Source organism: Mus musculus, chromosome 6 (genome assembly GCF_000001635.26).
Source record: "Mus musculus strain C57BL/6J chromosome 6, GRCm38.p6 C57BL/6J".
NCBI lineage: Eukaryota > Metazoa > Chordata > Mammalia > Rodentia > Muridae > Mus > Mus musculus.
Genome location: NC_000072.6, coordinates 22,014,423 through 22,029,154, shown reverse-complemented (window position 1 = coordinate 22,029,154; position 14,732 = coordinate 22,014,423). Strand labels below are relative to the sequence as shown.

At 41.8% G+C, this 14,732-nt stretch overlaps 1 protein-coding gene across 6 annotated transcripts in view; it reads right to left on the bottom strand.

The window, feature by feature from the left end:
- Cped1 (cadherin-like and PC-esterase domain containing 1) overlaps window positions 1-14,732 on the bottom strand; it is a 270,698-nt gene that overhangs the window by 227,253 nt on the left and 28,713 nt on the right. For all 6 annotated transcript variants that reach the window (XM_006505040.4, XM_011241054.3, XM_006505042.4 and 3 more), the window contains one exon: window positions 12,069-12,252. In XM_006505040.4, coding sequence (XP_006505103.1) covers window positions 12,069-12,252 — 184 coding nt within the window. The remainder of the gene's footprint in view (window positions 1-12,068; window positions 12,253-14,732) is intronic.

The window sequence follows — 14,732 nt, the reverse complement described above, 5'->3', positions numbered from 1 at the left end:
ATGGTGGTGCCCTGGCAGAGGCATCAAGTACAGGGATCAGCGACGCGCATGTGTGGTTGAGGGATGAGAGAGTCTTACATTGAGCTGTAGACCCTAAGAGGGAGATGCAATATAGAACTAAGTACAGAAATATGTCAGTCAAGAACAAATATGTCAGGCAAGAACAAGAGATCTTGCTGGCAATATCCATTCTGTGTGTCTATTCTGTGTCGCGTGTGTTCAGGCAAGGTACCAAATAAACAATGCCTTTCTAACCTACTGTTTACCTTTCAAAATTCTACCTATAAAAGACAGATTATGACTTAACATTATTTAAGGATTAAATTCATTAATCAGTAAGCAAATTATTGAACTTCCAAAGTAGAAAAAAAATATTGATGGAATGTCAAGACAAAGATCGAAAGGGATGGTCTAGATAGATGCTTTAGAGACTACATTTGGAGGAAGAACACAAAGAAGAGGGTGTTTAAAAGATGGAGGAGGGGAACACCAGGGCTAAAAAGGGGGAGTGGGTGGGTAGGGGAGTGGGGGTGGGTGGGTATGGGGGACTTTTGGTATAGCATTGGAAATGTAAATGAGCTAAATACCTAATAAAAAATGGAAAAAAAAAAGATGGAGGAAACCATTGTAGTCTCTGTTTTCTCCAAAAACAAGCTCCTTTGATGAGGGCTAAGAGCTACAGTTATTCATGGATATAAGGGTAAGCATTTAGAATACAGAATTATACTGGTTTAGGAAAAACAACAGTATAGATTCTCCTCTAAGATTCATGACCCTGCTAGCCATAGGCTAAGTTTATAGTGCTTGTTTAATTTCTTTCCTGTTTAAAGGGTTTAGTCCAAAAAGACAGATGTTGGTTACAGCCAAGACAGAAGAGCCAATATTGTGCTGTTGCACATCTACAATAGTACCTCTACATCTAAGGAAGGCTCAGCGACCATCATGGAAGAGTGGGCTGAAAGAGTGTAAGACCTGGAGGATCAGGAAGTCCACCATGAGATTGTGTCTTTAAGATGTAACAGGGAAGCCATACACAGAACAGCTCAGCAATGTGGCTGCCTAAATGAGACCCAAACAAAAACACCACCAACTGACTTGCCAACATGGATAAGAGAACTCTCATGGGGTGTCAAGTCTAGATAAAGAGCTATAGGCAAACCATGAGTGCTGACAAAGGGAGAATTAGTGTCCCCAGATGTTAGACCCTATTTGCCTTTCCAATATCAGGTAGTATTGGAAAAAGCCATAAAAACATATACGTATAATCAACACTAGAAAAAAAATTGCAAGACAAAAAGCTAAGACAGCGTGAACAATTCAAAGAGAAAAGGATTAATAACATGTCTACTCCATAGCACCTGCCCAGATGGTTTTCGGTTTATCAGTGTTCACCAGATTTGACAATTCTAGGATAAGATTAAGAGAACTGAGACATTATCTCAGTGAATTTGCATCAACATTTAATTTTATAATTAAAAATAGTTATATAGCTTTTAACAAACACCGATACCACACACTCAATTCTGTCCTTACACCAAAAATAACTCACCCATAAAGGCAGTGTCTGGATTTTATTTTGTTTGTTTTGTTTTGTTTCTGGTTTTTTAGGGGGTGGGTGGAATTTGAATGTGTGCATTCAGAAAGCAGGTGTGGTGAAAGACGGGAGTTGAGTTTGAGTGGGACCACCATAGAGAAGGCATCCTCTGTCCACAACTCTGTTTCTTTAACTGTAGGCTGGATGGCAATCCACGCATGCGCACGCAGAGACAGACAGACACGCACACACATACAGAGAGAGAAAGAGAGAGAGAGAGCACTCCTCAGCAAGATAGAGAAGCTGAAACCATTGAAAGGACATCAAGGGGTAATGATCTTAATTTATTTGAGGAAACTCGAGTCTCAATAAATTATTTGAGGCAGTTTCAACAGTGTTATGATACCGAGATTAGAAAGTAAAAGCTGTACAATATTAACAAGTAGATTTGGGAATATGGTGTGAGGTTGCCAAACTCCTAAATTGGAATAAAAATAGTCCAAATATTTCAGGCATCTAATCGCTAATGAAGTGATTAGTGAATTCTCATTAGTGAAATGGGCACATACTCTTTAGAGTCCCAGCACACACACACACACACACACACACACACACACACACACACACACACACACTGCCTCAGACAGTGTACAAACACTGTGCCTTGAAAGTTCCTAGATGAGAGTTTGTTTTTCTTTCTGGGAGTCTTTCCTCAATCTAAATATGGTACAGATACTACTTATTCTTGCTAATCACAACTGCCATTTAAAGAAAAAAAATCCAATTTATTGTTTATAAATCTTCCGTTCTGAAACTGTAAGAAAAGCACAATGCCTTGAAATAAATTATTCATAAAGACTTCATTGTTGTACCTTTTAACCAAAAGCTGTAAGTTGAGAAAAAGTACACTGAACAAAATAGTTGAGAGAAAATATCTTCAAAGTATTATTAAATAGTTCCCAGCTTTGGAAAACTCATATACCCAGTGTGGTTCCTATGAAGATCAAACATTCACAAAGAAGCTGGGCTTGAGGGAGAAACGCTACGATTTCAGTAAGCATCTGGTTGCTATTTTCTTTTCAAGAATGAATTCACTTAAGGAACCAGTTTAGTTTTGACCATGCTTTTTAAAAGAGAGAGAGAAAGAGAACAAAGGACACTGGCTTTCTGTTTCCTTTGTACGGTGGAGGGTACAGGAAGCATCAAAACAGGGGGTCGCTCCAAGCTCAACTTTCATACATAAGAAAGATTTTTGCAAAGTTACAGTAAATTGAACTCAAGTGTAAACAAGTCAACGGAGTTAAGGCTACATAAACAATACCTTGTGCCCCCCTGTGCCAATTAAAGGAACAAATTCTGTTTGGTTGTAAATACATCAGTATTTCCATAAGCACGGAGGAAAATAGCAATAAACCTAGGCACGCAATTACTGAGTGTCATAATACAATAAAATAGAACGGCACAGCTTTATAAGTTTCTTTGATTCGATTTCTTACATTTTTTTTAAGCCCTGGTTTGATTAGTTAAAGTTCAGAAGCGCTTCCGCTCCTACCCTGAGCCCCATTACTCACATAATAAAAAGCGCCTGCGAGATGAGTTCTAGGGGGAAACTTCGACCAGGCAAAACACACTGCGCCCTTTTAAATGTGACCTTTGCTCTTTTGTCTTCCTGCTAAATAGTTACATAGCAAATTAAAGCCAGGAGCACAGCGAGGTGCTCATAGTGGGGGCGGGGGGGGGGGGAGGGAAGGAATGGGAAGTTCACTAGACTCTCGGGTTTTCAGTTATCAGTGGAAGCGCCTGCAGTGCATATGTACAAACAGCCTAAGGGGACCATGCCCAAAGTGGGCCAGACTAGTGATTTTCCATCCTTTCCTGTTCTGCATCCCCTGACCATACAATGCCAGATGGAGGCTAAGACTAAAAGCCCCAATAACAAGAGGTTTAACGTTTTATCTAGTGTTTCCTCTCTCTCTCTCTCTCTCATTGCATCATAAGCTGGAAGGTGGTATTTACCAGTCTTCCTATACAAGGCGGTAACTCAACTCTCAACTGTATCAGAGACTTGCTTCTGTTCCACCCAAACTCTCTGACCTTGAGAGAAGGACTTTTCCATTAGAACAATTCTGACTGGGTTATGCATGCTCACCCTTAGTCTAGTCTTACTGCAGACAAGCCTTGCTTGAAATCATCTTCTTAAAATGAGAATGCAAAATATTGGCTCGGCTACATGAGGGTTTCCCAGAAAGAGTTTTTGCAATAGGAATACACTAGTTTTTATTTTCTGATTCTTGCCACAGTCTGATTTCTGCTACAGCCGGAGAAATATATCTTCTTCAGAGATCTGTAAATAATTCTGACTTGACAAAAAAAAATATATTCTGTCAGAATTTTCTGAACATATTATTTGGAGTCTACCCTGAAAGCAGGTCAACAACTCCGAGAAAATATGTATTCTCCTTTAGGCACTGCACCATTCTGTGAATTAAGACTTTGATCTTCTAAACAGTACCTGGATGTATGAAAATGAGGGATTTTATGGTGCTTTTCCAATTTTTTTTTTTTTGTCTTTTGCTTGAGTGAAGAATACATTTTGAAAATCCTAGCTCGTAAAATATATATCTTAAAAAAAAATAAGCAGAGAAAATGACAGGGTTGGGAATTTAGCTCAGTGGTGAAGTATTTGCTTAGCAAGCACAAGGCCCTGAGTTCCGTCCTCAGCTCTGGGGTGGGGGGGGGAGGTATTTAAATAGATAAAAATATGTAAAACAGATCAACAGATAACATATATTTTGTGAAAGGAAAATATTGGAATAGTGCAAAATGGATCTTTTGCATTTTGCCTTTAACATTACAACTGCCAAGAATCATACAGAGGACATTGCCCCGGGGACAATATGGAATCATTCTTGTTGCTTTCTAGGTTCACAAAATCAAAAGCTGTCTTCTCACTCTCACATTCTCTTCACTAGAAAACGCCTTTAGGAGATACTGCTTGCTACCTTGCTAACTTTCTTTACAGAATTGTAGCATCTGGAGAATGAACCGTCACGTCTAAGGATGTAGCCTCTTCAAGTCTGCAAGTCCTGCTCTGACTTTTCTGCCTGGGTTTCGAGTGTTCATTTACCTGTGCAAAGCCTAGAGTGCCTGCATCTAAGTGTGTTTGAACTCATCTGGCCTCTCCTCAAAGCAACAGGCAAAGAGAAGAGACTCTTGAATGCTCCTTCATCTCCCTGCCCAAAGAGCACAGTGCTTGTAAGAAAAGTCTCCAGTCTGCACTTAGATGACATACATGCCCAGGCCACATGCGTGAATCACCCCTGTTACATTTATACTATTTTTGCCATGGCACCAGATTAGCCCATGAGTGGAACATCACTGTTCTTCTAAGGTTATATAAGAAGCCAAGTGTGGAGGCACATGCCTGCAATACAAGGAAACTGAAATAGGAGTGTGGGTTCGAGATTAGCCTGGGTTATATACTGAGTTCCAGGCCAGCCTGAGCTATCTACAGAAATCCTATTTAAAAAAAACGAAAATAAGTAGCAAATATTTTACAAACTAAATTGTAAGATAAATTTTAAGATAGTCAGTCTTGAGGCCTAAAAAGCGATGTGCTTTTTAATCTTTACTTCTTTCTATAGTCAATAAATACTTATCTGTATATAGCAGGAATGATTTTAAGTGATCAGCAGAAATATATGTTTCTGTATTTGGGAAATTTTCAGACTATGCATAAGTTTAGGCTATGCTAAGGTAACGTGTCTAAACGTCATGTTTCCAATCCAGACTTCCTCAGGAGAACATGTAGACTGAGATCTTCCCATTGGCAAAACATCTAGACTGTTTAGTTAACCCCAGCAGCGCATCCGTATGGCAGGTCACATTTTACATCTACTTTCCCACAGAGGAAGATCATATTCTCCTCTCTGTCACTAGATCCCACAATACCTATATTATCTTCCATCCCTAGAGTCTTACTATAGACTATTCTCGCGTCAATATGAATGTATATATTCATTAAGAATGTTAAGCCGAGCCGAGCCTGGGGAGCACACCTCTGCTTCTGTCCTGTCCTATAGCTTAGGTTTGTGATCACCAGAGTCCATAGTCCACCGCAGAAGACGTTTTGGTGGCTAAGTCCTTAGTACTAGGCATGGCTAATATTAACTATCAACTAGACAGGGTCTAGAATCTAGAGGACGAGACTGTGAGCATGCCTGCCAGGGAGCACCCTTACTGTATTAAGGACTTGACATGGGAAGATTGGCCCACTGTGGGTGGTGCCATTCCCTGGCTGGGATCCTAGACTCTGTAAGTAGAGAAACGATGCTGGACAGTTGCTACATTCAGCAATCTCTGCTGCTGATGGTGGCTGCCGTGTGAGCAGCTACTTCAAGCTCCTTCCTCCAGACTTCCCAGCAATAATGACTATACATTGAGCAGTGGGTGAAGACAAAGTCTACCTCCCACAGACCGCTCCAGTTGAGGAATGGATAGCAGGAATAGCAGGAGGAACTAAGATAACACTTGCAGACAATTTAAATCTCTACTGCCTTATAGAGTCATTTTCAGTACAAACAGTAAAGAAAACTTTGAATAGCCTTTCACCGTGAGAGTTTTAGATGAAGAACAGAAGAGTAAGATGCTAAAGAAACATCTGCAAGGGAACTTCTGTCTATATAACCTTAAAAAACAGCTTTTGAGAAGTAGTCACTGAACAAACCTTTCAAACTTAGATAAAAAGTGAGCACACACATGCATGTACACACTCACGTAATTGGGTCAAACCTATGTATATATGACTATTTTGAAAGAACAAGTGAATGTAATTTAAAATATAGGAGGACCAAAATATATTAAACAAAGCAGATATGGTGGCTCACGCCTATAACCCTGGTACTCAGGGGGCTTAAGCAAGAGAATTGTTGCAAGATTGAAATGGGAAGGAAGGAAGGAAGGAAGGAAGGAAGGAAGGGAGGGAGGGAGGGAGGGAGGGAGGGAGGGAGGGAGGGAGAGAGGGAGGGACATGCAGAGGAAGGAGGTAAGGATGGAAGAAGGAAGAAAAGTAGACATGAAACAGGGAAGGGAGTAGTTTTTCGTTCTTTACCATAGTTTTTGTGTTAATTAGTGACTGTATCTCTCACTCCATACACTAAGTCTTTTATCGTATTTCCCAAGATCACATTTGGGTAAATTACATCAAGAACGAAGAGGCTGTCTTAAAGCCTGGTTTAAAAGATGATCCTTCAGAACATGATGGGTCAAATTCGGTGTCAATACAAAGGCTGAGCAGTACTTGTGATGGTCGGCCCTGCCTCTCATAACCATGATCTCACTGAAGCCCACGGGCACAGGATACTCCAGCCCCTTCTGTAAGAACCAAGATATGGAATTTATTTTACAATAAAAATGTTTCTCCAGCCCCCAACCACTGCACTACTTACTGTTGTTTATATTTCCCATTTATATATATATACTAGTGAGTCTTGTGTGAGGCTGGAAGTAGTGGCTTAAGACCTGTTCCTTTTTTTCTTTCAGTTGTTGCTCTAGATCTTCAGAGATTTCAGAGCAAGGCTTAGCTTACATTATTGTAGCTAAGAAGGAATATCCAACGTGGGTCCTAATTTTATGTCTCCATTTTGGTAGTTGTCTTATTATATGCTTTATTGCAAGCCAAAGAATTCTTCCTGAATGAAGTTTGTTGCAGCTTAAAAATAGCAAATGATCTCAAACCTCGTCTGTTCCAATCGTCAGTTTATTACTGGATCAACTTACATCCATCTATCCATCTAGATACATCAGTCAAAATAACTTTCCCATAAAGGTTAAACCATATGAATTTTAGGGTGTAGGACCATGTAATGTCCATTAAAACCAAGAAACGCCATTGTGGCTAAGCACAACATGAGAACAAAAGAGTGTGATTGTGTTCCAGTAAAGCTTTATTTGCACAAACAGGCAATGGGCCAGATTTGGCCAACCTTGGCAAGTAAGACCTATTACTTTTATTTGTTTCTCAGAAAGGATTCCATAGAGACCCCTCAAATAAGGAAACACTAATATTTTTCAAATTCTGTAGCTTCGAGACCAGGTTTGGACTGTAGCACACAGACTATGAAAGCGCACAATGTTTTGAAAACTCTTCAAGCACACAGGAATAATTCTGATCCACTATAAAAACAACCCAGAGTCGGAGTCTCCTGGGGCAGTTTATTTTATTTAGACTTCTACTATTTTTTTTATAAACTTCTATGTTTTATATAAAATATCTACCCTCTTTTAGGCCCTGATGCACTAACTTACTGATTTATTAAATAGCACCCGAGTGGCGGGAGAGAGAGTATCTTTTCCTTAGAGAATTATATGTTCCCCAGAATGCAAGGGCATATGGTCTATTTTTCAAAAGCAAGGGATTGGAAAGGCCATGAAAGTATGTTTTCAATCTGTGACATTTTATAGACCTAGCTCTAAAAGGATGATTTTCCTTGTACTGTTCTCAAAGCCAGTGTAAAGATTAAATGATGACTGTGAACACCTACACTGTTAAATTATAATCAATACAGCGGCACGGCAGCAAGCAGGGGTTTGTGTATTTTTTCTTTCTAAAATCTAATCCTGAGAACTGTAGCTCCTTGAGCCCACCGTCTATCCCTTAGATCAGCATCCCCAGCCTGTCTGCATGTAAGAATCACATGTGTGTTCTTAGCATACACAATTCAAGCCTCATCCTAGAAGTGTGAACGAGATAAAATGTAGGCGGGGCTGTATTTGCTTCTTCTCAAACAGGGATGGAGAAAGTGACTAAGCTCATTCACATGCTACTTAGAAGTACATATTACAAATACCATTAACAGAGATCCAGAGCTGAAATGACTCCTATAGTCCCAGCTTATATTATTTCCCAAGGGACTCATCAATTTCTTGTATGTCCCAAGAATGGAATTAACCGCTATGGAAGGAGAATCTAATCTATAATGTTCATATCCTAGTTTATGACCTGGTATGGCTAACTTCTTCCTTTACATGGTGTTTATTTAATAGAATTTAAAAATATATATAAAGAAAGAAATAAAATACAAAGCCCAGGGGCAAGAGAGGTGGCTCGGTGGTTAAGAATACTGGCTGCTATTGGTGAGGATTAGGGTTCTATTCCCAGCACACATATGAAGCTCACAACTGTGTGTAACTCTAGTTCCAGGGGATCTGACACATGTTCTAGCCTATCAGGGCAACAGTCACACAAGCAGTACACGGTCTTATATACAGGCAAAGCACCTGCGCACATAAAATACAACGAAAATGAAAACAAACAAACAACTCAAAGTTACGATGCCGGTACAGATTACATCTAAGAGTAAAATGTTGTCTGGCTGGCTGGCCTATGACCCTTTTATATATTTTTTCCTAACTTTTATTATTGTTTATCATCCTGTAAAGGCTTTTAAAAGTGGCACTAAGCTGGAAAAAGGTCAGCGTTTCCTTCAATGATGGCATAAAAAGAGAGGTCAGCAGAGTGGTCAGGGCGAAGTCAGGGCAGGAGAGAAGAGCAGGGAGAAGCAGCATGCCTTTTTTTTTTTTTTTTCAAAACAAGAAAATAGGCCTCGCACTTATGTCCCTTGGTCCACACACGCACTCTATGAACACATCAGCCTGCTGCTGTGCCCTCCACTGCCTGGGCATACTTAGGTTTTAACGTCCTATTTTCAGACTGCGGGTTAGTCCCAGGAAGGAAGTGCAAAAGCAGAGTAAAGGGCATGCAGGACGGGGCTGTGCTCCAGGTTCTTCAGCGTCCTCTCCTCGTCCCAGCAGCTCAGCCTCGGGGCCTGAGCTCACACACACACACACACACACAATCAGTACAACTTCCTGTTCTGCTCATGAGCAGGAGGTAAAATAATGAGGCAGAAAATGTGTCCCAGCCAAAGAAACTCAAGAATCACGTTCTGAAGACGCATTTCTGTGGAGTGTGTCATATGTGCAATTCAATTACAGCTTATAGGTTAAATTGGGATTCGAATAAAATAAGTTGTCATTTCCTTTTTAATCCCACACACCATATATGTCAGATTAGAATCACGGGGTCATTTTACTTCAGGTATTCTCTGCACGGTGTTCCAGAGTGGAAACAAAATTTAAAACCAGAATCAATTTTCATACTTCACATATTGCGCGAAATTGATCCTATTGCTGGTGGCAATGGGCAACAGAGGAAAGGAATGCAAAGATAAGCTGAGAAGATGCGTTTAAAGCTGGGGACTGTGGGAAGGGGAATTGAGTCAGCTCCCACGTGATGAATGCTGGTGACATTACACAGTTATCCCTGGTCATCAGGCCCCACAGCAACTCGGGCTGCCAGATTCTATTGCTTCGAGCTGCCTTTGCACTTTCATCCTACTTGGAAGCTGCAAAACAATCCTCCTTAGTTTGTGTCAAACTGACCCACAGACATCCACTGGAAGAGGTGGTGCAATCCATCTGTTTTGCAGCTGGAGAAATTTAAATTGAATTGAAGGTGAAATGCACAGATGATCCACATTGTATGCACACTAAGTCAGGGGCAGCATCAAAACATGGTGGAATATAGGGATTTTAGACCACAGTAGTGCACCATCAAGGGCACTTGGCATGACATCAGGAATGCTGGTCACAGCCTCGGGAGTGCTAGGCAGTTACCCCACTCGGTGTGGGATAAGAGAGATGCTAGTCATTTTGTACATTTTCTTTATCTAAGCATTTTTTATGAGGTTTTAATGATGTCACTTCCAAATGTTCCAGAACTTTAGCTTGTTCGGTTGTAATAGAACTAAGCCAGGCGAAACTCAAAAAAGGCCACCAACTGTGTTTTCAGCTCTTGTCAACATCCCAGGGCTTACATATTCCTTTGTGGTTTACGTATCTGTAAATATGGTTTATTATTTATGCCTTTTTTTCTTATTTTTAATCCCCTGGCTTGGATTTCTAAGCCACTCCTATAAGACAGAGACCAATAGGTTGCATTCTCCGAAGCGTGCCTTACAAATACTCTCAACATCTTAAAAGCGCCTTTCTTCTCATCAGACAGATCTCCATGGCTTCTAGATCCCAAGACCTTCACCAGCCAAGTGTGAAGGGTGAACAAGGTCAAGTAACAGCTTCCCAACTTCCTTTCATCCCCACAAGCCAGGAAAGGAATCCCACACTTCCTGAGAAGGTAGCTTGCTTCAAGAGTATTTGGGCACCAGCATCTGACTATTCTCTACCAAAGGAAGCTACCATGGAAAACAGCACTCAAATTATCTCTTTTGCCTTTCTTATGAAAATAAAAGAAAATAGATGACACACACAACCTTTCCATATTTAGCATTCCATTTCCACAAATTCTACTGTGATGATTATTTTTTTTAGTTCTCACATTTGCATTGAAAGTGAACATTTTTCATTGTCATTATTCTCTGAACAATACCCTACATATAATAACTATATGTGTTATATTTTCATTGCTTTAGGTATTATACATGATCTAGAAGAGATTCCAAATATGTGGAGGGTTATGTGCAAAGACTATTCACAGAAGGGAGTTAGGTAACTGCAGGGAGCACTGGAAGCAATGCTCTGTGGACGCTGAGGGATGGCTATACTGTGTCATTATAAAAAAGAAAATGTGACTGGCTTATGCTGCATGCACAGTCTGCATTAGTGTATCTCCCATGAGTTCGGTGCCAGATAATGAGCCACAAGAGACTAAGGCAGCAGAGGGACAAAGAAGAACACAGGAAATTAGAGTGGGACTCGGGGCCTCCCATCCATCCGTTCCTCACACCACTATGGGCCGTTTCCTGGAAAGACACAGTTTCCTCTCTTGGAATGTAAAGAGAATTCACCTTTCTCACTCTTGGCCAGGCAGCGACAGAGAGTGTTAAATAAGGTAGTGAGTCTAAAGTTTAGCCCAGCACCTGCCCTGTGTTCAGCTGCTGAAGAGAGCTAGTCGCTGTTTGTCTTTTGGCCTCTCAACCTTCGTCATCTACTAATTTTCTTTCAAATAATTTATTTAACAACTTGTCCCTTAATTTTCTCTCCAAATGATGAAGATGAAAACACGTGATGACTAATGGCGTGCATAATAAATGCCCTCACCATTCTCATATTTAGAGCCATCTGCGAATCCCATTTCAACTGGCTTTGCAAAAACAATTTCCAGCACATTCTACTTGCAGTCAAATGAAGTGGCAATTTTCTTAAAATATGGAGCAGTTTGGTGCTAGGCAGAATATGTATTCACACTCATAAACATAAACATTTTTAATGTAGCATTTAAATACGGGCTATGTGACTCGAAAATGCTACAGAAATACAAACAGAATAATTTCAAGAATAAAGGGATCTAACTAAAGATTGAGAAAATGTAATAAAGAGAGACACAGAAGCTGAGGGTATGATATGAGATATTTGATCATGGATAAAATCTTTTTTTAAAAAAAACAGTTTGAGAGGAAGACAATAAGCAGCATTGCTCATATGTCGAGTAACTTTGAGAGTTACTTATTATTCTAACCTTGGTCCAGCAGCTCCGGACCTAGACCACCACCAAGCCTTTCTTCCACAGTGACAACGCTGTATCCATGCTGAGCAAGAAGGTGCTGGTGTATCTGAAGCTGTGCTCTGCTGGAGGAAGGAGGCCTGTGGAGGACGGCCCTTCTGCTGAGACTGCCGAAGTGTCTCTCAATCGATTCTTCAATCTAAGGAATAAAAAGGCATAAAAATCCAGGGTGAAAAAAAAGCAGTACCTATCAACTGAAGGCCACCATCACCACACTCCAAGGCCTTCCAGAAAGTTATCCTTCCATTTCCTCTAGGGATGAAACACTAGAACCCTGACAAGGACATAGACAACTGCAGGCAGGCACTGAAGGTGAACTGAACGGCTCTCACTGGTATACACGGATGAATGTTTAAAAACACAGAGCTCTTTGGGGGGAAACAGCTGCCTCGAAAGACAGGGAAGCTGCAAACGTAAATTAACAGTAATGACTGTCATCAAAGGAGTCCCAACCACGTTACCTTTGAATCACATCTAGGCAAATGTCAGAGGACTCGGACACAGAGAGGACAGGACCTGTGGTGGGGACACTGTTGATAAGAGGCAAAGCTGAAAGGCTGTCAGGGCTCTCTATGGTGGTGAACACTGATGGTCAACTTGACAGGATCTAGATTCACATGGCAGACAAACCTCTGGGCATTTACACAAAGGAAGTTGCTGAATTGAGTTAACGAGGCAGGAAGCCTCCTCCCCAACAGGGGCAGTATCATTCCATTAACTGTAATTTTGTACTGTGTATTAAGAAGAAAGCAAGCCAAGATGAGTGTGTACGTTTCTATCTCTCTGGGCCTGTATCTATCTATATACCATATGACCAGCTAGTTCATGTACCTGCTACCATGCCTTCCCAGCAATGATGGACTGAACTCCAAACGCAAAGCTTGACTAAGTTGACTTCGTCTTGTATTTTGTTGTGTTGAGCACAAAAATGACCAATACTCTGTTGTTTTTTCTCAATTATGATAGAGCACGATTGGTGGCATCTTCGTCAGCCTACAAGAGCTGCTGAGACTTAATGATCCAGGGTTCTTCCCATAGCAGCTTATCACTCCCATAAACATGCACTCTTTTTTTTTCCCCTCATCACAGTGCTTAGGTTATTCCACGAATAAAAGATGATTTTGAATACACAAGTAGAAAGTGCTGGAAATTCAAATTCATGTATAATCTCTTACTGGCAGAAACTGAGGACTTTTCTGAAACTCAAGAATAAGTTTTGATAAAGTGCGGTTGGCTTAGACTTGGCGATGATGAGTGCAGACAGTGTTTAAGCAAGCAGCATAAAAGGACAAAGAAGAGGCGGCCAAGGAGAGGGGCAGGGAGGGAGCAGAATCACTTCTTTGTTTGGTTGGTTGTTATTTTTTTTTTATTTTTTTCATTGATTCTTTGTGAGTTTCCCATCATGCACCCCAGTCCCCTCATATCCACCCTTTGGCCTTGCAACCTCCCCACCAAAATAAAACATACACACACACACACACACACACACACACACACACACACACCCCACCACCACCACCACCACCACCACCACCACCACCACCAACAACAACAACAACAACAACAACAAAATACCAAAGAATAGGAAACATCTGATCTTGGAAGCTATAATGTGTCTCACTGTGTCCCATAATGTATTCTACACACCTTCACTTGCAAATGTTTATTGCTGTGAGTCACTGATCTGGTTCAATGTCTCTGGCTTCTGTGACACCAATATTGGCGCCTCATTGTGACTTCTGGTGGTTATCCTGTTATTGTCTTGTGTCATGGAGATCCTGTAGCACACTGGCCCTTTCAAGCATCCCAGCTGTTCACAGATGAGATAGGTTTTGGGGTGGGCAGGTTCAGACATCTGGATCTGGACCTGGTTGGTAGCTGAGCTGGTTAGCCTGCTGGTTCTCCCTTCTCTGCACATCAGGGCAAGCTCCCCAGCATGGCTCTGGCTAGGCCAGTCAGTGTTGCCATCAGCAGGAGGCAGGGGCAGCTCTCTTGCTCTCATGCCCATGGGGGCATTGGCTTACCCCCACTCATGCCTTTAGAATCAGCTCCACTGTCCTGCCTAGCCAAGGTGCAGGGCCCACTCTCTCAAGTGCTGCAGACTCTGAGGAGATGGGCCAGCTCTCCTGCTCTCACGCTCAGGGACTGACTCACCTGCACCCCCTCCATTAGGGCCAGCTCTACCATACTGCTCAAATGAGGTAACAGGGCCAGTTCTCCTGACTGCTGTAGGTGATGAGGGACTACGGGGGAGGGGCATCATCACACCCACACCCACACCATCTCCAGTAGTGGGGCCAGCTCTCCTTTACTCTGTCCTTGGGGCTAGCTCACCTGTTCCCCCTTAACCAGGGCCAGTTCTACTGTGCTGCCTAGGTGAGGAACAGAGCCCGCTCTCAGGAGTGCTGCAATGAACAGGGCCAGCTCACTTGTTCTCATGACCCAGGGGCCTGCTCTCCAACCTGCCCCAGATGGCAAGGGGCAAGTGGGAGAGGGTAACACCCCTGTGCCCTTATTACTTCAAGGCAGATGAGTGGCAGGGACAACTCTCCCATTGCCATCAAGCTTGGAGCTGGCTCACCTGAGCCCCAGCCACCAGGTTCAGCTCTTCTATGCTGT